This window comes from Ursus arctos, unplaced genomic scaffold (genome assembly GCF_023065955.2).
Source record: "Ursus arctos isolate Adak ecotype North America unplaced genomic scaffold, UrsArc2.0 scaffold_26, whole genome shotgun sequence".
Taxonomy (NCBI): Eukaryota; Metazoa; Chordata; class Mammalia; order Carnivora; family Ursidae; genus Ursus; species Ursus arctos.
The window spans coordinates 40,394,828-40,416,699 of NW_026622941.1; the positions used below are offsets into that span (position 1 = coordinate 40,394,828).

Sequence of the window (21,872 nt, forward strand, 5' to 3'; positions counted from 1 at the left end):
CGCACCCTCTCCCCTCCCCCTCCGCCTTCCCTCCCGCCGCCTCCCGGCCGGACGATGGATCCCTGCAGATCCCGGGGCTGAGAGCACCGCGCACCGCGCCGAGCCCGGGCGGACCGAGCGGAGGCCGGCGAGCAAGCGAGCGCGCGCGGGCGAGCGGACGGAGCCGAGCCGAGCCGGGCCGGGCGGGCCGCTCCCTGCAGGGCTCTGCGCGGCGTGCCGCGGCAGCCGCGGGCTCCCGCTCCGGGCCATGAGCCCCTCCGCGACTCGGCGCTGAGCCCGCGTCCGGCCCCGCGCCCCAGGACCCGCCGCCGCTTGCCGGGTTCCCGAAGCCCCCTCAGGTGGGTCTCCGATACCCCGCTTTTGGCTGCGGGACTCCCCAGCTCCCCGAAGCCAGGACTTTCCTCCCCTCTCGCTTTCCCCAGCTGCTGGGGCGGCTCGGTGGCTGGGGAGGGGGGCGGGGGCCGAGCAGGGGATCTGGCTGCGTCGAGAAGCTGGACTGGAGGGGGGTTGCGTCCGGGGCGGGGACAGCTAGCTGTCATAGGGAACCGCGCCCCCCCCCATGCATCCATCTCGGGCTGCCCTCCACCCCCCACCCCCCACCCCAAACATAGACACAGCCTGCGCTGTTAGGAGAACTGGAGACGCCCGCAGGTGAGGACTCGGGCTGGGCCGCTCCCCACCTCCCTGGGGGGGGGGGGGGTTTAGCCCAGGTTTAGCTTACCCGGGTGGAAGCCCAGTCCTGGGGACACCCTTGGCCAGGAGCTCCTGACCCTGGGCTCTGTCCGTCTGGGGGAGTTTTCGTCTCCAGGATGGGGTGGACACTCCTGTCCCAGAGTGACCCCACATCTGGAGGGAACTCCTGTGCCTGTCTGTGGAAATATTGAGACTTCCCTCTCGCTTTTGGCTGACTACATCTGGGGTCTCCCCTGGCCTGGGAAGCTTTTCTGGGGGAGCACTCTCTTGGCCCAAGCTGACCCCAGAGCCCCTGCCTTTGGAGGAACCCTTTTCTAGGAGTGTGTCCCTTGGTCAGCCGCCTCTGGGCTCACCCACGAGGGAAGTCACCTGCCCCAGAGGCAGTGACCTCTGGTGATGGGGATTCCGAATGGACGCGTCTGCGGGGACCCCCATGTGTCCCCTTATCTCAGGGCAATAACAGATTCCCCCCCTTCCCCAGGATCCCCTTGGTCAGGATGGAACTGAAGGCCGAGGAGGAGGAGGTGGGTGGCGTCCAGCCGGTGAGCATCCAGGCCTTCGCCAGCAGCTCCACGCTGCACGGCCTGGCCCACATCTTCTCCTACGAACGGCTGTCTCTGAAGCGGGCGCTCTGGGCCCTATGCTTCCTGGGCTCACTGGCTGTGCTGCTGTGTGTGTGCACGGAGCGAGTGCAGTACTACTTTCACTACCACCACGTCACCAAGCTCGATGAGGTGGCTGCCTCCCAGCTCACCTTCCCCGCCGTCACGCTGTGCAATCTCAACGAGTTCCGCTTTAGCCAGGTCTCCAAGAATGACCTGTACCACGCTGGGGAGCTGCTGGCCCTGCTTAACAACAGGTGGGCGGCTCCCCCCCCCCCCCCCCCCCCCGCTGCTAGCTGGGCCGGAGGAGTTGCATGCATCCCAGCTCCTGGTTACCCCCATCAGGGTGCTTGCCTCTTGAAACCCACCGTAGACCCCAGAACCACCCTGTCTCCCAGGCCCCCCCCAAACTTGCCACTCACAGCAAAGGAATTGGGGTACTGATGAGCAATGCGGTTAAGGGCACCCAGTCTCTGATTCCAGCATAGTTCCGAACAGCTCGGCCCCTACCCAGCCTGAGCTGTGAGACATCAGCAGCCCCTCTGGAGTGATCTTTGCCACCCTCGTGGCACTGTCTTGATCTCCTCACTGGAGGGATGGGGGCAGACCATCTTTAAAGGATGGAGACTGTAGTACACAAGACAGGTCTTGCCTTGATCTCTCTGCCCACCGCTCCCGTATTACCCATGCAGCTACTGCAGATCCTACTGTCTTCTCAGACCCCATGGGCCGGTCCTCTGGACACACCCAGCTCTCCTGTGCCTGTGCCCAGGCCTGATCCCCGGGGCTGATGGCTGCCCTCCTCCCTGCCTCCCTCCCCCTCCTCCTCCCCCGCCAAGGTTGGGTATGGGACCCTGGAGGCCAAACGGAGGCAGGGACGGAAGGTCATGCTGATCCACTCGCCGCTCGCCCCTGGGCTCCAGGTATGAGATACCGGACACACAGATGGCAGATGAGAAGCAGCTGGAGATCCTGCAGGACAAGGCCAACTTCCGCAGCTTCAAGCCCAAGCCCTTCAACATGAGGGAGTTCTACGACCGTGCAGGGCATGACATTCGAGACATGCTGCTCTCCTGCCACTTCCGGGGGGAGGTCTGCAGCGCTGAAGACTTCAAGGTGGTGAGTGAGTCCCCTGGTGTGGGGCAGGACCCGGAGGAGAAGGAGGAGGAGAGGATTAGGACCCAGCGGCCTCCCATCAAGCTTGCTACTCCCGGAGAGGAAGCTGCGTGTCTCTGGGGTTTGCTTCTGTCAGGAGGGCTTTGGTTTAGCGCAGGGGTTCGTTTGCTCTGTGTGAGGGCCTCAGCATCAGCCTCGTGTCCACATGACAGGAAAGAGCTCGTTCAGGGCACAACACACAGAGGTGGACACACACACACACACACACACACACAGAGCCTGGCGTGACCCCCACCCCACCCAGGCTTACCTTTTGGGCCAAAGGTGTCAGAGCTGGACGTGGTGGTGGGTAAGCTGCAGCCCTGTTACTTGGAATGCGGTCCAGGACCACCATTGCCTGAGATGGAAGGAACCGCAGGACTTAGCCAACCCACTTCCCAGGCCTATTGAATCAGAATTTGCATTATAACAGGTGATTGGAATTTAAGTTTGAGAAGCATGGTGAAACCTGGGGAAAGGGAAGCTTTCTCTTACATAGCTAGACAGGTAATTCTCTCTGTGCCACCCACACACACACATGCATACTGTCTGATTGTGTGTCCGCCCCCCCCCCCCGCCCCCCGCCCAGCCCCGGCCAGCAAGAGCCAGGGTTTGAGGAAGGAGAGATTATTTGGGGTACACAGTCATGGCCGAACTGGAGGCTCCCTTTGCTGCTGCTGCTTTTTTTTTTTCATCATCTCTTTGTTTTTTAAAGTGGAGATGCCCCAGAGGCACCTGAGTGGCTCAGTCAGGCGGCTGCCTTCGGCTCAGGTCATGATCCCAGGGTCTTGGGATGGAACCCCGCATCCTGCCTGGCTCCCTGCTCTGCAGGGAGCCTGCTTCTCCCTCTCCCTCTGCCTGCTGCTCCCCCTGCTTGTGCGTGCACAAGCTCTCTCTCTGTGTCCAATAAATAAATAAAATCTTTTAAAAAATGGAGATGCCCCACAGACCCACACACCAGTCCCCACAGAGGGGGCTGCCTCAAAGCCAGCGTCTGGGGGAGGGCTAGGGGAATGGACTTGCATTTCACGTGCCAGGTGGTCCTGGGCAAGTCATGCAGGTTCCCGAGAGGTTACAACCAGACAGAGGCTGGAAAGGGACCAGAGGACCTGAAGCCAGATGTGAAAAATAACACCAGATGAGAGAATGATGCTTGTAACTCTTCAGAATGCTTTGTAGGCTCTCTTCCAATCCCTGGGATAAATAGCCATATTATCTCTGTTTTACAAACGCACAAACGGAGGCACAGACAGGTGGAATGAGTTGCCTGAGCTCAGGCAATTGGTTAGTGACAGGTTCAGGATTAGAACTCATGTCTTGTAAAGTTCCAATCTAGTGTGCTCTTTTTATTACTGTTGCTGCCCGTGGAGTCATTGTGTCCACTTCCAAGTCTGATCGTTGCTCTTTGAAAACCTAGTCTCCCCAGGACCCCCTTGCTCTCCATGCCTGCCCCTAATTCTCTGCTCTCAGAGACTCCCTTTTCTCCCTGCCCATTTTCTCCCCTACTTGCCTGCTACCTCCTAGCATTATGGGAGCATAACTGCATTTGTTGGTGTAGAAATGTTGGAGCCATGGTACTGCTTGTTTTTTCCTGCTGAGGTTACACAAGAATTCCCCATCTCTTTAAGCGCAGCTCTGCAGACCAGTCTCCTTGGGCTTTTGTCAGCCCTGCCACGCGAAGGTTACATGACCATACTCCTTGCTGAGCCAAGCTCAGGAAAGTCCTGGATTCTCCAGAGCCTGAGACCAAAGGGTTCCCAGGCTCACCAACTATGTAGCCATGAGTAGTAGAAGTTAGGTGAGCATGAAAGGCCGAGCTTTCCTCCTCTGCATCGTACCCAATACACAGCAGAAGAGCGCAACACGAAAGAGAAAACCCATTAGCTTGGATGGTTTGTAGTACTGGATGAAGGGCAGAATACCTGGCTCACACTGAGAAGGTGGGGGTTCACTTAGTCCATAGAAAGTGTTCGGTTGGGGCTCCATTTGTCCCTCGTGTCCAGAAAGATTCCAAGTGGTGATGCTAGGACATGTTGGATTCATGAAAACGGAGATACTGAAATGTGACTGGTCCATGTTATCTGAGGGGACAATTCTAAGTAGTCAGATGGAGATATGATTGGTTCACAAAGTTCTGGAGCCATCTGAGTTTTTCCTCTTGCTTGAGGTGGGGGTGGGGGGGGGTATGAGAGCTAGTAGCCTGCAGGCAGGCCCAGCACTAGCATTTCTGGGTTCTGGGTTGCCAGGGAAGACTAGGTTTTTGATGTTTCTGAGCCCAGGTCAAAGACTTGACCCTGAATCTGGCTGCACCCAAGGCGCTCAGCCCCTCATTCTACCCCCTCTCTCATTGACCTCCCTGCCCACCGTTTCCACGTCAGGAACTCTACCACATCTGCCCGTAGGGATATTCCTATACAGATGCGAGTTTGGTTGTGAGTCTATGTCTGATGTCTCCCTGGGGGAAAAGAAGGGCTCCGGCACCCTCCTCCAGCTCCCTGGTACCAAGGGGTGTAGACACTCCTTGCCTGATGCTCCGCCTTCTCTCTGTTCTCCTTTGGTGTAATCGTTAACGTCTGCCTCTCCAGCCCTGCCATTCTCTGCTGGGCCAAGAGGTGTGTATCTAGCCCCTGGCCAGGTGTGGCACTGATAGAAAACATTTGCCTATCGGGTCAGAGCTTAGGAGAGACTGTCTTGGCATCTTCTGCTGCTTTGAAACAGAGTTCTAACTGGGAGTCCAAGCCCTGGCTCAGAGTTTTTGCAAAATAGAATGTGCGCAGGTGCATGGGAAGTCCGCTGTGAGTTTCCAAGTGAGAGAGCTCATCCAACTTGTGAGAACCCTGCTCACAGAGGACAGTTCGGGAGGCATAGGAAGGGGCATACCCTGGTCCCTCAGAGACCCCAGCTCCTCTGGCGGGGCTCTGCAGTGACAGGTGTTCCCCTCAGATGTGCTTCTGAATCCAGCTCAGCCACGGGGGGATGGACTGGTGGTCACAGAGTGTCTGACTGGGTCCATCCCCCAGCTGTAGCTGAGTCAGCTGGGGAGAGTGGGGATAAATATGGGGAACCTGGGCTAAATCTGGGAGAAACTGGTTTCAGACTGAAGAGGCAGAGGGTAGACCTTTGTAGCTCTCTCCTGAGCCACCAAAAAAGCAACCAATGATCCCACTCTCGAGGACCCCTCTTCCCTGGCCACCTCTTGTCCTCTGAGGTGGGGTGTTTGGTTGCCAGGGCAACAGGGTCTGAGGCTCTGCTCTCCCACCCCGCGTCTAGGCCAGTCAGGTCCAGGCAGGGCAGGGGTTCCACGGGGGGGGACTGGGGGCGCAGCTGTGTGCCTGTGTCTGGGTGGGGGCCGGAGGGAGTGTACGCACTCGCAGCTGCCGCCAGCCTCCAGCTGCACGTTATCTGTCCCTGGCAGGGGGAGCGCCTGTGTGGCTGGAATGCTGAGCAGCACCGAGGGGAGGGGGCTGGCAGATGGCGGCCCAGTCAGCCCTCTGCCGCCCCCTCCTCCAGCTGAGACCCAGAGCTTCTGCCTGGGGGCGAGAGAGCAGGCAATTCATTTCTGGACCCTGGAAGAAAAGGAAGGGGAGGGCAGAAAATGGAAATCTTGGGGGTGAGTGTGCAGTGGAGACAGTAATTTCTCTCAGGAGGGGGTGGAATTGGGGGACAAGGGATAGGGGACACGAATCCTTGAGGGGGCCCACAGGAGTCCCCCCAGGACCCTGGAGGGGAGGCAGGAATTCCCTGGAGGAGAGATGGAGTGAGAGGGGTTGGCACAGAAATCCCCTTAAGGTTCCAGAGGGGGACAGGACTCCTCCGGAGCGTCTCAGGGATGAGCTGCCCATAGAAGCAGTGGGTATAGCTGGGTGATCCTGGGACCTGGAGAGGGGAGGGAGAGGCCATCTTAAAGCAAGCTGAGCCAGGGATGACAGGTCCCAGAGAGAGCCAGCCCTAGCCTAGGGGCTCCCTTATCCTCAACTTAGCGCTGCCCCTTCACTGACACCCCTCACACCCGCACACACGAGCTTGCCTCACCCGCCTCCCACCCCATAGCAGTCAGACCAGGAGTCCCTGGGGAGGGCCCAGCCTCACTACCTGGGTCTGCAGGGCGTGGAGGGGCTGCTGAAGGAAAAGGCTGCCCAGACTGCTACAGAGAGGAGGGTCCTGGGCCACCCGGCCCAGGGGCAGAGGCCTGGGGGTCTTTGTGTGTGTTGAGGGGGGGCGGGTGGGAAGGCTGTAAGGGGAGCATGACAGATTGCAGCGGGACAGAAGAGAGGCTGGAGTGGAGAGGTTAACTTTGGAGGAGGGCGTTCCTTCCAGCCTATCCTTCCTTTCTCTCCCTCCCCTCAGAAGTGCCTGAGGTTGGAGGGAGGAGACCGGAGTGGAGCCAGTTGCAAGAACCCAGAGGACCCAGGTTGGGGTCTCTCTCCCTCCCTTTCTGTCCCTCTCTCATACACATATACACACAAACGTATTTCCTCTTTCACCCGCTCTCCCTCTCCTTCCTTCCTCCCCTGCCGTTCTGGGCCCCACCCCTCTCCCAGACTGCAGTTAGCTAAGAGGCTACTCTCTAAGTTAATTGATCTCCCGGCTCCTGGCTAAAGTAATAGGGAATTGATGTAAGTAACTAAGTGCCTCTGGGGGCAGAGTCGGGAGCGCAGGGGTGGAGAGGAGGAGCGCTTCCAAGGCTTGGCCTTTCTCCTGCCCCAGCCTGCAGAAAACTCGAAGGTGGGGTCACCGCTGCACCTAGTGTGCATGCAAGCCGCAGGGGGGAGGCCTGCGAGAGGTGCCCTGTGTCTGCCGTGGATGGTTGCTTCTGAGCGCGCTTCAGCTTTGTGGAAGGCAGTTTCGGTCCTGGAGGGGAAAGGACATGGGAGACCGGGGTTGGAAGCGCAAAGCTCCACTCGGTTCCTTCCTGCGAACGAGCGCCTTCCAAGTGCCAGGCCCTGCGCTGGGCACTGGAGGGTAGGGGCGCACAGACCGACCCCGTCCCTGCCCTCGGGGAGCACAGAGTGAAGTGCGGTTCCCAGGGAGGCTCGGAGCTGAGGGGGTGGGGACGGTAACAAAGGCAGCCTTAGGGAGCAAGGAGTGACGTGCCAGGTAGCAGAGGACCCTGGACACCTAGGTGGAGTCCTTCCAATCTCCCCAGCCCAGCTCAGCTATTCAGAAACTCCAGTTTATAGAACGTGGGGCTCTCCCCCACACCGGCCTCCCCCAGCAGAGGCGCGGCCCCCCGCTGTCCAGCAGGGGTCATTGGCTGCCAGCGCTGGAGGTCTGAGGGGGCGGCTCCAGGAGCTTCTACCCACGGCCAAGAACCTTCCAGTCAGGACGCCTGTGTGGGGATTCTAGGAGGCAAAACTGGGAAGCAGGCAGCAGGACTGAGAAGTGGTGCCTAGTTCTGGCGCAGGACGTGGCTGGGCGCTGGGACCCCCTGGGTTCTATTTTAGGCATAGTTTCATCTGGCTCCGTTTCTCAGCTTCTAGGCACAATTTCCTGTGGGAAAGGAGGCTCTAAGTGGATGGCTAAATTATTTTTTGCCAAGGGGCAGCCCCTCCTTCAGCTCTGGGACTCTCGGGCTAAGCCCACGCTGGCCCCTACGTGGAACGGCTGTGCGGTACTGACGTTCCCAGACTCGTGGATCAGACATCCTCCTCGTGGAAAACTGTAAAAGGAGCCTGAAGCAGCTCTGCACTCACCTAGAGGGGAAGTTCCCTTAAGAAACTGTAAGGGCAGAGACTCTGCCCCCCCTCCCCCAAGGCTACTCCCCGGGGAGAGGGAGGGCCAGTGGTGGTTTTTCTGAGCTACTGTGAGTTCTTGGAAAGAAAGCCCTTTCCCACCCCTCTCATCCACACCCCCTTGACGTGGCTGCAGTCCCGGGGGCCTGGGAGGTTGGGCCGTGTAGCTTAGTGCTGTGTGTCTCTAACTGATGCGTCACAGCATCAAGCCAGGCTGGGGACCTCCCTGGGGTGAGACTGCTGCAGTGGCCTTGACCGTGGACAGCAGCCAACTCGGCCTTCCTGTGACACGCTCACTGCATGTGTGGCCCAAGTGTGCAAGCACCCATGTGCACCTCCGTGGGGGGTGTCTGGGAACGTGGATGTGGATTAGGGTGCGAAGTGGACGTGTGCGGATGTGCTTGAGGGTGCACGCAGCTCAGTGCGGTTGTGGGAGGGAGCCTGTGTGCAGGCAAACCTCTGGTCGCATGCAGAGCACATCCCAGCAAAATTAATCATCTCTTCCAGTCAAGCTTTGCAATTTACAAATTCCCTTTACTTTAGCTCATGAGCCTTGCAATTCTGGGGTGCAGGCAGATATTAATATCTTCACTTGAGAGATGAGGAAACTGAGGCTCTGAGATGTTGGGTGACTTGCCCGAGGTCACATAGCCGGTGAATGCCAGAGTGGGACCTTGACTTCAGATCTTCGAAGTCCGAGTTCTTTGCGTGTGACTGTAGGAGCAGGCGTGTGGAGCCAGGGGAGGAGGGTGTCTGGCCCCAGCTGGCCATGCTCTCTAAAGACGCAGGAGGCAGGGCAGAAAAGCGAGGGTGCAAAGGAGAGGGAACCCCAGACAAGGGTTGGCTACACCAAAGCCTTTTGACTCCTCTGCCTTTTCATTGCACCATTTGGCCAAATCCCAACCCTAGCAGATAGGCCCCACCACTGGCTTTCCTCAGATGGCTCTAGGGCAGCGAAGTGCTCCCAGAGGAGGTCACACAAGAGGCCAGCTTGAAATTACCTTGTGCTCACGGTCGACATCCTGAAATGGGCGTGCATTGCCCCCTGGCAACTCCACTGTATTTTCCAAGTCACCTTGCTCGTCCCGATGACTACTGCAAACTTCTCCGCTCATCTCCAACAGCCACCCTTCCTGGCCCCCCTTGCACCCTCGGCAGATAACCTTGCCTCCTGCTTCACAGAGAAGATAGAAGCCTCAGCCAAGCCTATACCCTTCCCGGAGGGGAGCATCCCTCTCATCTAGGCTGAAATCTCAACCTGTTCTTTCCATCTGATCTTCTTCCCGTATAGGAATTTTACCCTAAAGATTCGGCCTCTCCCTCGTCTACAGTCAGTCTCTCCCTCTCCAGTGGAATCTACCTGTTGACACTGAAACATGCTGAGATTCCCCCGTCTTGAAATATACAGCTACAATGACAGCTGATATTTATTGAGCACTAACTAGGTATCAGGGTTGAGGTTAAGATAAGAACGAAAACCAAAGGTCTCTCAACTCCACGGCTCTCTCCAGCTCCCTCTCTCTCTCTCTCTCTCTCTCTCTGTGCTTTCTTTCCCAGACGAAATTCTGAAAAATGATGTGTATATTCTACTGTCATCATTTTCTCATCTCAGACTCACTCTTCAGTCCCCTTCAGGCTGCCTTCTTCCCACCGTCAGCACTCCACCAAAACGGTTAGGGCTAAGGCCGCCAGCGACCTCCGTGTGGCCAGATCCTGCAAACATTTTTTATTCTTAATCTCTCAATAACATTCAAAATGGTTGACCATCTCCTCTTTTTTAAACTGTTCTGTCCTGGGGCTCCTGTGTGGCTCAGTCAGTTAAGCGTCCAGCACTTGATTTCGGCTCAGGTCATGATCTCAGATTGACCCCTGCATCTGGCTCCGTGCTCAGCGGGGAGTCTGCTTGAGATTCTTTCTTTGTCCTTCTGTCCCACCCTCAGCCCTACTCATCACACACTCTTTCTCTCAAAAAAGAAAAAAAAAAGTGTAAAATATTCCCAACACTCCAGAAAGTTCCTTTGGGCCCCTTCCTAGTCAATACTACCCTGCCAGAGTTAACCATTATTCTGACTTCTGTCCTACAGATGAGTTCCATGTGTTCTAGTTCCTGGGTATATGTATCCTCATACAGTATGCACACTTCTGTGCCTGTTTTCTTTTGCTTATGATTTTGTCTGTGAGACTGTCTCATTTTGTGTGGTGGTAATTAGCACTTTGTCAATGCTATGTAATATCTCATTATATGAATACTCCAAAATGTATTTATCCATTCTACTCTCGCTAGACATTTAGGTTGTTATTAGTTTTTTGGCTATTATAAATAAAGCTACCATGAACATTCTTGTTTGTGCTTTCTGGTTGCCCTATGTACTCATACTTTGGGTATATAAGTAGGGGCCGTGCTTAAGTCAAAGGTTGAGATTCTGTTTGGCTTTGGTGCATATTGACAAATCAGGCTTGATCTCTTTTCCTTCCTTCCTTCCTTTTGACCCTCTATTCTTGGGCCGTCTCGTCTTCACTCATGACTCCAGTCAGCATCTAGACCCTAGCAGGCCAGACGTGTGCTTCCGTCCAGCTCCGTCCTCTCAGCCTCCGTGCCGATGGCCAATCTCCCCCTTCACATCTGCACTTGGATGTCCCCGAGGCTCGAGAAAACCAGCAGGTGCAAAGCCAGATTCACCGTCTTATCTCCCAGACTAGACCCTTCCTTGTGTTCCTGGCCTAGGGAGCCACCCCACCATTCAGCCACTTATGCAAACTAGCAAGCAGCCCTGACACTCCGTCTCCCTCACCTCCCTTAACGGGATCTGCCACTGTTGCCTCCTAAACATCTCCACCCTATCACCCCATTCCAAGCCAGTCCACTCCCTGTCTCACCTACACCCTGCCACGGTTTCCTGACAGGTCTTCCAGCACCCCCTCTGGCTGTTCCAGAGTCGTCTCTTGAAAACACTGCTCTGATCACTTGCAGCACCCCCGTGGTGCGCCTCCTGTTGTCCTTGGACCAGAATCTTTGCTGTGGCCTTCAAGGCCCCGAGGGGTCTGGGTCCTGCCTGTTTCTCCAGGCTCTTCTTACCCCGCTGTGGCTCTCCAGCTATACCCTTCTCCTCGGGCTTTCCCCTTACCCCACCTGGGGTCTTCAGGGCCTTTGCATGGCTCTGCTCTCTGGAATATTCTTCCGCCACCCCACCTCATACAGACTTTTACCTAATTACTTCTCCTTATTCTTTAGATCACAATTCAAGCATCACTTCCTCAGAGAAACCTGCTTTGATTCCCCAAGCCAGGTCAGATCCCTGTCACTCACTCCCATAGAGCAAGACTGTCTTTTCATAGCACTTATCATGAGTTGCAAATAAATACTTACTTTTGCAATTTTTAGAAAATGGTGTCTGTCTCCCCTTTAGACAGCAAGCTTCACAAGGGCAGGACCGCGGTCCACTGTCTATTCTCCATGTGTCCTCAGCACATAGACACTCAGTAAATATTTGACGAGTAAACGAAAGAACGAAGGAGGGAGGCATTTGCAGGGGGAATGACCTAATTCTAGTCTCATGCCCACCACTTGCTCTCCATGAAACTTGAACAGGTCACAGTGCCTCAGTTTCCTCATTTGTCATATAAGGGTGAGGTTACTCAAACCTGCTTATTTCGCTAGGTTGTGTAAGGATCCCATGAGGTGGCTACTGAAAAGCATGAAACAGAAGTGGGGAGCAGCCCGGCGTGTTTAGAAGGAAACGCGGAGAAAGTCAGAAACCACTGAGTGGCCACACACAGTTTAAGAGCGGTACCGGGGAGGGACTGACATGGGGAAGGGTTGCCTCCTTGGACAGAGGATTCAGAAGTGGGTGTTGTCCTGCATGGGTGTCTGCTTGGCCACTTCTCCTGGGGCCCCTGTGTGCTCGGGGGTCTGTGTGTGCTGCTTGAGACTTTCCTTAATTCTCATTACCGCGAAAACTTTGGATTTGTCTACCGGAACAAGATGAGGCGGGAGAGGATGTTCGAGGAGGGAGGAAATGCGGTTGGGGTGCGTGTGTGTGTGTGTGTGTGTGTGTGTGCGTGTGTGTGTGTGTGTGTGTGTGTGTGTTGCCCCACAAGGGAGCTGTGCGTGGTGATGTGTAGGTGTGCCGTGTGGGTGTTTGTGTTGGTGTGGGGGAGGCCCACACCACCCTGGATTTGCTGTCCTCTGAAGCTGCTGTGTGTGAGCGTGTCCTTCTGTCTGGTGAAGCCCCGAGGGGGAAGTGTCCCCTGCCTCAGTTTCTTCCCTCTGGAGGGCTAAACCACTTCCCCTTCCAGGAAGTCTGAAGGAGGGGAACGACGCCCTCTAGTGGGTGTGAAACACACGGGCAGCGGCAGCTCCCCCCCACCCCCCCAGGCTAGAACTTACCTCTGTAGCACATTCTGAGGTCGTGCAGGGCCCTCTGAGAGCTGAGGTCTGGGAGGGGGAAGCAAATGCCCACAGGACCGGAAACAGAAAAGGAAGCCCTGAATTCAGGCAGAAGTAGCCCGAGGACAACGGCTGGAGGTGTGGTGGGGGCTTCTCTCGCTCCTCATCTCTGCAGTGACTTCTGTGGTTGCCCTGGGTGTTCCTGGTCTTCCTTGGTTCTCGTTTCTTCACATGGTCCCTGAGTCTTGCTCCTTCATTCTCACTGTCTCTGTCCTCAAGGAGCTATTGGTTACTACTCATGCCTGAAGGGACTTGAACAGAATTGGCCCCTTCATTCTGTTTCCTGGGTGGCTACTCTCTATGTCCTGTGCAGTCAGGGAAGTCTTCTTGGAGGAAGTAATGTGTGAGTAAGGTCTTGAAAAATGAAGAGAAATTCTCCAGATGGGAGTCCAGGGAAGGCGTGGAGCTGTGGATGAGCCTAGCAGGTCTGCAGAATGGGAGAAGGGCATGGTGGCGGGACGCTAGACTGCTATGGAGGGATGGGGAAGGGAGTCTGGAAGGTCAATTGCAAAGGCCTCACATAGCTTTTCCTGAGATGGGGGTGATTTTACCAAGAGGCACAAGGGAGTGAAGAAGGTCTCTGCACCAGAGAACAGTCAGAATTACATAGAGAATTGTATAATGTGGGGAGAAACTGTGGGGAGGTAGGGAGTTAGGGAGACCAGTTGGAAGCCAGTGTTTAGGAGAAAGAGGTGGAGGCCGGTCTGAGGGCAATGGTGAAAGGATGGAGAGGAGCCAGATCTCAAAGGCTGCTCTTCCTTTGGGGCCTCTGTGTCCCTGGCAGCAAAGCTGAGGCCGAGGTCCCACATCAGTCAGTTCTGTTGGAACTTGGCATCTTGCCTCCCATCCCTAACATACTCCAGGGTCCCTGCATGCAAATGGAGAAGGGAAGAGGTATAGGAGCAGGGAGGGAGGGGGAAAAAGGAGGGGGAGGGGGGTCGGGGGCTGTGGGACGGTTAAGGAATGGCGAGGCCCAAGTAGACTCATCTGACCCCCACTGCTTTGTCTCTGGCCCTGCAGAGAAAGGGTTAACATGCTTCCCCTCCCTCCCTCCCTTCCACTCCTCCCCTCAGGTCACCTTCTAGGCCCTGGAGACTTGACTGGTGGCTCAAGTTCCTTAATCAGTGGCCCTGAGTAACCAGAGCACACAGAGGGGCCAGGGACTTGGGGTCAGAGAATGGTAAACTGGGGGCAAGGGGAGTGTCAGAGACTGAGGGGCTAAGGCTGAGGGTTTTGGGGGGCACCCCAGGTTGGTTCCTGATGGTCTCCACCTGACCTAGCAGATTGCTCTGATCTCACTTTCTTCCATCTACCAGAAAGAATTCCTCGAACTCCTCTCCTGGACCTTGAGGGGTGGGCAAGCTGGGAGGGGGGTGGTGATCTGACGGGAAGCTTTTCAGCTGCAAGAGTCGGGGTCCCTCCCCCCTGGTGCCGGGAAGTGGCCATAAATGAGTCTGTGGTCAGTGAGAGACCTCTGCTAATGGAACCTGGGCTGCCCCCCAAGCCACAGAAGGGAAAAGTGGAGGAGGGGAGAGTGACCTAAGTGCAGCTCAGCATGGGGGAGGGTGCTGACTTGAAGCTCAGCCAGGGTCAGGGGAGGGAGGGGAGGATAAATGGGGTCAAGGACTGGCTGGAGGGAAAGTGGGGGTCAAGACAATGATTGCAGGAGAATTAAGGGTTCAGGAAGTAACAGAGTGAATTGGGGTCACGGCAGTGACTGAAAGGGAACTGGGGTCTTAGGAGTGTATTGGGAGAAGGTGGGGGTGTGGTCAGTGAAATAACTGGGGGGATTATGAGTCAGGGGAAGTCAAGGAGGAATCAGAGGTCTGAGAGAGAGCCGAGGGAGTGCGGAGGCTCCAATGTCTCAGGGGAAAACGGCTGCACCAGGAGAGAATGGGGGCGAGGACCCAGAATTGGGGTAGGAAGACCCAGGGAGATGCTGAGGAGCAGATGGGAGGGTGACGGGGAGCTTGAATGTCATGGGGGAGGGGCAGGGACTGTTGCTCCGGACTGTGGGAGCAGAGGAATCGGCCAGGTCCCATCTCACCTGGAGCCCCGAGGCTTTTCCAGGGTTTCCACTATCTTCCACCCTCTCTGTCCAGCTAGAGCTGGTGTCCAGAAAGGGGCTCCGGCCCCCCTCCTCTCCATCTGCCTCCCTTTTCCACTGCCATCCATTATTCATCAGCCCAGACGCCCGCCTGCCCGTCCTGGCAGGGCAGGCGGGTCCTCCTCTCCACGCCCCGCCCCATCTCAGCCACACGGCCACCGAGGCCGGCGAGGAGGAGCCGCCGGCTGCCCGGGCTGCGGAGACCTGGCGGCCGGGCTGGGTGGCTGGCCCTGCCGGATCCTGCCCGAGCTCACATCTGCTTCTCCCTTCTCCTGCCGATCCCCCGGTGCCAGGAAGCCCCGGAAGGAGATGCCCATCCAGATTTTCTGCTCTGTGTCCTTCTCCTCTGGAGAGGAGGCCCCAGGGCCCTTGGGAGATGTTTGGGGTCCCCAGCAGCGGCGGCGGCAGCGGGACAACTCAGAATCAGAAGAGGAGGAGGAAGAGAAGGAAAAGGAGGCAGTGAGGAAGGCGGCTAGAGAGGGGGATTCACCCGTGGATTTGGTGGCCTTTGCCAACAGCTGCACCCTGCACGGCGCCAGTCACATCTTCGTGGAGGGGGGTCCGGGCCCGAGGCAGGCCCTGTGGGCAGTGGCCTTTGTCCTGGCACTGGGCGCCTTCTTGTGCCAGGTGGGGGACCGCGTCGCCTATTACCTCAGCTACCCGCACGTGACTCTGCTGGACGAGGTGGCCACCACGGAGCTGGCCTTCCCGGCCGTCACCCTCTGCAACGCTAATGCCGTGCGCCTGTCCCAGCTCAGCTACCCCGACTTGCTCTACCTGGCCCCCATGCTGGGGCTGGATGAAAGTGATGACCCTGGGGTGCCCCTCGCCCCCCCGGGGCCCGAGGCCTTCTCTGGGGAGCCCTTTAACCTGCACCGCTTCTACAATCGCTCCTGCCACCGGCTGGAGGACATGCTGCTCTATTGCTCCTACTGTGGGGGGCCCTGTGGCCCTCACAACTTCTCAGTGGTGAGTGGGGGCCCACGCCTGGCGCAGCACCCCAAGAGTGTCTGCCGTGGCTCACCCTGAGTGTCGCCTCCTGGGGCTGGGGCTGGCGGCCATCCTGCTCCTCCCCCACCTCTCCTGGAACCCCCCCCCCTTCCTGACAGGCCTCAGGGAGGCCTGGCCACTGTGCTCGCCCTGGGAGCCCCAGGGTCTGGGGCTAGGCTGCTGTTTTCAGGTCTGTACCAGTACTGCTCTTCCTGTTAGAATCTGGAAATATATCTGTGCCGGTTGGTAATTAGTTGCTGCCCCAAGGCCCCTGGTGTCTCCCTGAATATTCTCCAGCATCTCCAGTCCTTCCCCAGACCTCCCTATGATCCAGCAGGGCCTAGGACCTTCCTCTGTCTTTGAGGTCAACCTTTGATCTGATGGTGGGTACCCATAGCTGGCCTTAACAATTTTGACTATGACCCCTGGACTGGAGCTGGGGCAGGTGTCACTTGGTCTCTGGAGGTGCAGGAGAAAGGTGTGGGAGGGAGGTGAAGGGGTGAGGACAGTCCCCGACTCCACCCTGCCACGCCCCTTCTCAGTAGTGACCACGGTGGGGACTTAAGTGCATCCTCACTTGTTCTCTCAGTGCTCCTCCTACAGTGTGTGTGTGTGTGTGTGTGTGTGTGTGTGTGTGTGTCTATCTGAGGGAGAATAGTAGTCCTCCTCTAAATCTTCCCCTCCCCCCAGCTCTAAGTGATCAGGGATCCTCTTGCCTGGGGAAGCCCTCAGTGGGGAGTCAGCCTCCTGCTTGCCCTCCCACTCTGGAGTCTAGGGCCTTCCTTGCTGAGGGACCAAGTGACACCCCATCCCCTCCCCAGTTCAGCCTCCAGTTCTGTCTGGCCTGACTCCTCTTCTGCCCCCTTCCAGGTGCCAGATGCCAGGCCTTCCCTTCCCACACACCTATCCCCCAGTCCCCCTCCTCCCTGGCGCAGGAGCAGGTGGGTGACATCATATAAGCGTGTCGTGGACCAATTGCAGACAGGAATCTGGAGGTTTTGGCCACTGGGCCTCAGGCAGACCAGGAAATATAGGAACATGGGATAAAGAAGGAGTCAACCAGGCTTCCTCCGGACCTAAGGGTAGAGCAGACACTTCTCACACAGAACCACCAGGTGGCAGCAGCAGTCCACGGGTCCCCAGCACAGCGCTCAGCCCAAGCAAGGCTGGCGTTCTCAGCCACCTGGAGTCCCTCAGGTTCCCAGATGGAGGGTGGGCACGGGTGTGCGTCTGGAGCCTGTGACCGAATGCCATAAAACCTCGTAGCAGGCTGGGGGGTTAGGAGTCGTTGGAGTTCTCTCTCTGCCTCATCTGTGAACTTTGCCCTTTCTTTTCTGGATGGGGGAGGAGGCTGTTCTAGGAAGTGGGAAGGGGACTAGTAACCCCCACACCCATGACTGCTCTGGTCTGGCCTGACACGGTCTCTCTCTTTCTCTGCGCCATGTCTGTACTTACCTTCTGACTCACTTTGTGGGCTGTCACCATCACAGTAGGAAAAGCACATTCACCCCATTCGTGGGAATCTGGAAACATTCCGAGAAACCGTGGGGAGAGGGCCATAAAGAATGGGTTCACTCTTGTCTCTGAGGCTGTGTCATCAGAGCTGTGATAAGGGCTGCTCTGAGGCATGGGGTGGGAAGACTGCCCCCAGGGCTGAGCGCTCCACTGAGGCCCTCTTAGTTCTCTGCAGAAGCACATGTCATGCCCTGGATGCTTAGTACCAAATCCTGGGCGAGGAGGGGCTGGGGCTTGGGTGAGCATGGTCCTTGGGAGGGCAGCTGGGTCTGCTTTCAGGTTCTGGTGATGACGGGACAATGATGGACACAAGGGGAAATGGCTGGAGAAAACGAAAAAGCTTAGCTTGGCTTGGAGGAAGGACGTTGGGGAGAGCAGGATTTCAGATGCCTGGGGCAAAATCCGCGAGAAGAGAAGATCTATCTCAGAAGGCCCCGTGAGCTTGGGCCTGAGGAGAGGGTCCCAAGGAGGGACCGGGAGTATGGCAGTGACTGGATCCTGGCAACAAGCTGTATATGTCAGGGTCCCAGCAGGAAAAAGACTGCCACTCAGATAGTTCAATTGAAAAGACTTGAACAAAGGGACTGTTTGTAGAGCCATGGGCAGGGTGAAGAAAACTCTGCCTGAAGGGGCCTGAAGCACCTAGTGATAGTGGGAAATTGTCACATACAGGCTAAAGGGGCACAGGGAAGCAGCAGTCCTTTGCAGGGAGCCCTTCTGGCAGGATGTATAGTCTCAGAGGGTAGAAACCACTGCCAGAGCATTCTCGGAGGGGTGAGCGGTGGGGAAGGGTGAATACCCTGAGCTCTCCCTCCTTCTGCCCTCTGATCCCTCACTGATGGCTCCCATTGACCAAACCCAACCCAAAGCCTGTACAGTGGCAGAGGAGCACGGGCTGTGCGCTCTACTGGGATCAGCTTTCCCAGGCCCACATCAGGGCAAAGAAGGGCAGAGAATGAGCGGGAAGGAGGGCAAACGGAGAATAGGCTGCACAGAAGGGACAGTTCTTGAAGTGTGTTGAGATCCCAGCAGCAGAAGGGTCTGGAGCAGCCCTTAGTAGGTAGGGGGTGCTGGCAGGACTCTCAGGCTCTCTGCTCTGCCCTCACCAGGTCTTCACACGGTATGGCAAGTGCTACACATTCAACTCTGGCCGAGATGGGCGTCCACGGCTGAAGACCATGAAGGGTGGGACTGGCAATGGGCTGGAGATCATGCTGGACATCCAGCAGGACGAGTACCTGCCTGTATGGGGAGAGACTGGTATGTCACTTCTTTCAGGGGCCCCTTCCCATGGCCCTAGCCTTCGGCCTCCACCAGGGGACTCCTGAGATCCACTGTGAGACCTGAGACAGGACTTGGGGTCTCCTCCCTTCCTCCCAGCATCTTGCCATCTCCATCTCCGACTCTACCTGACTGCCACCCTTACAGTTCTCTGGCTCCCCCTTCCTGGCTCAGTTACTCTCCAAGGTAACCAGCCATCCCTTTCCATCAGTGGCCGCCACTCACTCTATAACTCCCTCTCTTCTTGGGCTGCCTGCCGTCAGCCTGGTCTCGGGGGACCTTGGGGCTGAGAGTGCTAGGGAGAAAGGAGACAAGGAGGGGGAGAAATAGAGAGTGTCTGGAAAAGAATTTGAAACACCAAGATGCATAGACGAAGCCAGGTAAGAAAAGTACGTAGGATACAAGTTTCATCAGGGCAGCTAGCGAACCCGAAAGGAGGCTGGGGATGAGCTAGGGCCCCCATAGACTAACCCCTCCCCCAGTGTCCCAGTATGCACTGTGCTTATCCCTAGGAGAGGTAGCATGGCCCCAGCTCTGAAGGAGGTTAGGGAGTCAGAAGCCCTTCCGATACACCCCCTGCCCCTCATTCCCATAGATGAGACGTCCTTCGAAGCGGGCATCAAAGTGCAGATCCACAGTCAGGATGAACCTCCCTTCATCGACCAGCTGGGCTTTGGTGTGGCCCCAGGGTTCCAGACCTTTGTGTCCTGCCAGGAGCAGCGGGTGAGAGGGCCACAGGAGGCTGGTCCCAGGGTGGGGTGTTGAGGGGGCAAGATGGAGTGGTGAGTAATCAATACAGGAGGGACGGGTGAGCTAGGGCCTGGGTACCGATCTGACGAGTGAGCAGCATGAATGAACAGGAATGCTCTGTAAACTCTGAGACCCTCAGAGTCTGCGGAGGGACAGGGAGCAGGACTCCCGAGTTCTGCGTCTTGTCAGAGAAGTCCATCAAGGTGACTCGGGGAGAAGTCCCCACACCCCCTCCCAGCTCCCCGGCTCTCCCAGCAGCTCATCTACCTGCCCCCGCCCTGGGGCACCTGCAAAGCTGTTACCATGGACTCGGATTTCTTCGACTCCTACAGCATTACTGCCTGCCGCATCGACTGTGAGACACGCTACCTGGTGGAGAACTGTAACTGTCGCATGGTGCACATGCCAGGTCAGGCCCCAAAGCTCCAAACACGATCTGGGGACCCCTCAGCCTGCATGGCCCCTCACCAGTTCCCCACGCATATCAGCCTCCTGCCAACATGGAAGCAGGATTCAATGGCTTCTCCCCACCCCAGTTCTAGCCCCATTCCATACTTCTATGGTCTTGTCCCTCTCACCTCAATTCCTGCCTGTCCCCACAGAAATGTGCAGGAAGGGGTCTAGGAGGGACAGACTGTGCGGTGGGTCACCTTCAGGACACACTGGGGGCTGGCTAGTCTGCCCTCCCGCCCGCTCCCATCTTCCAGTTTCTAGGCTCTTGGTAGCACCATCATCACGAGACCCTTTAATCTCCGTCCTGCACCACTGTCTTTTCTCCTCGGTTAGGGGATGCCCCATACTGCACTCCGGAACAGTACAAGGAGTGTGCGGATCCTGCTCTAGGTGAGCACCCCCGTCTTGGGGCGGTTCCGGGGGAACGAAGGAGCCCCGTGCACTGGGGTTGCAGACCAAGTTCCCAGAAGCTTCAAATAACTCCTGGATCAGGCTTCGCTCGAACTCTCTTGTGTCTGACGTTAGCAAGGCTGGGAATAGCATCTCTAAAGGCCCCTGTGAAAAATGAGCGGGAGTACCTGGGGGGGGGGGCCTCACCCTCTCTCATCAGCATCTCAGCTGGTTGACCCCTGAGGGCCCTAAGGCAATGAGATACAGGATTAAGAAATACCCGTGGGGAGCTGGGTGAGGACCAGCACAGGGCGGGCACAGGGCTGAGGTAAAGGACAGGTCAGAAAAAGAGAAAGGGGCCCAGGCTTCCTTTCGACAGGGCCAGGATGTTCCCGTTGGGAAGGTGCTGGCCGAAGGGCACCACTCAACTGATGCCTCTCGCCTGGTCGGGCACAGACTTCCTGGTGGAGAAGGACCAGGAGTACTGTGTGTGTGAAATGCCATGCAACCTAACCCGCTATGGCAAGGAGCTGTCCATGGTCAAGATCCCCAGCAAAGCATCAGCCAAGTACCTGGCCAAGAAGTTCAACAAGTCTGAGCAGTACATAGGGTAAGGGCTCTGACTGTGCAGGGCAGGGCCTTTGGGCTGGGACTGTCAAGGGTGTGAGTGGGCTTTGAGGGGCCAGCAGACAGGAGGAGATTGAGATGACAAAGGGAAGGCAACCAAAGAGTCTGGGATGGGCACGGAGGGCAGATCAAGCTGGAACAAGCAAAGGAAGCACCTCTCTTTCCTCCTTGTTTCATTCTGCATCTTCATCTGCACGGCTGTAACTGGGATCACGCCATGCTTGCCAGCGTGCAGAGCGTCTTTTCGTTTTTGCCATCACATTTGATCCTCATGACAATTCTACAAGGCACGTACCCCCATCAACATCTCATTTTATGGATGCAGAGACAGATTCAGAGAGGGTAACTTGCTAAGGTCACCGCCAGTGAGAGACAGAGATGTGACTTGAACCTCCTCCCCCAACCCCTTTACAGGGAGAACATCCTGGTGCTGGACATTTTCTTTGAAGTCCTCAACTATGAGACTATTGAGCAGAAGAAGGCCTATGAAATTGCAGGGCTCCTGGGTGAGCTGCTCATGGCACTGTCCCCTTCCCATGCCGTGGGCATGGTACGACAGCCTACCACCCAAAGCAGGCTGCCCACCTCTGTCCCATAAGTTCCTTCCTCCCCTGCCACCCCCCCCCCCCAGGGCTTTCCCCAAACTCTGTTGTCTTGGTATGTAGTGGGAGGAGGGGGCCGAACCTTCGCTTAGGGCAAAGTGGAAGAGACAGGCCTGTGGGCATAAATGGGGGACTATTTCATAAGCCTGTGAAAATTTACCCAGAGAATGAATATTGGGGTATTTTATATTTTCTGAATAATACCTGTTTGCTTTAGAAAAGTAGAAAAATGCAGAAAAACAGAGAGAAGAAAATAAGAACGCCACCAGAATTGCTTTGTGCTCCTTCTGTACAAAAGCTGTCAATCTTTTTGCAAATATGACTTGCCTGCCCCTGTCCCAGTAAGCTCGGCTGCTTCCACGGTGTCCTGACACCACTGACCTTCCCGTGCCCGCCCCCCCAACCCTCGCAGGTGACATTGGGGGCCAAATGGGGCTGTTCATTGGGGCCAGCATCCTCACGGTTCTGGAGCTCTTCGACTACGCTTATGAGGTAAGCGGGGGCGGGGCGTTGGGGTGGAGCCACGGG

General features: G+C 56.8%; 1 protein-coding gene across 2 annotated transcripts in view; it reads left to right on the top strand.

Moving 5' to 3' along the window:
• ASIC1 (acid sensing ion channel subunit 1) overlaps positions 1 to 21,872 on the top strand; it is a 40,113-nt gene that overhangs the window by 16,622 nt on the left and 1,619 nt on the right. Inside the window, exons 2-10 of one of the 2 annotated variants that reach the window (XM_026501906.4) lie at positions 1,175 to 1,552; positions 2,219 to 2,414; positions 18,351 to 18,501; positions 19,118 to 19,245; positions 19,531 to 19,681; positions 20,059 to 20,115; positions 20,572 to 20,725; positions 21,157 to 21,248; positions 21,757 to 21,836. In XM_026501906.4, coding sequence (XP_026357691.1) covers positions 1,191 to 1,552; positions 2,219 to 2,414; positions 18,351 to 18,501; positions 19,118 to 19,245; positions 19,531 to 19,681; positions 20,059 to 20,115; positions 20,572 to 20,725; positions 21,157 to 21,248; positions 21,757 to 21,836 — 1,371 coding nt within the window. In that variant the 5' untranslated portion in view covers positions 1,175 to 1,190. Of the gene's footprint in view, positions 1 to 1,174; positions 1,553 to 2,218; positions 2,415 to 15,045; positions 15,706 to 18,350; positions 18,502 to 19,117; positions 19,246 to 19,530; positions 19,682 to 20,058; positions 20,116 to 20,571; positions 20,726 to 21,156; positions 21,249 to 21,756; positions 21,837 to 21,872 lie in introns of those variants that run through there. The other variant, XM_026501905.4, reaches the window with a different exon arrangement.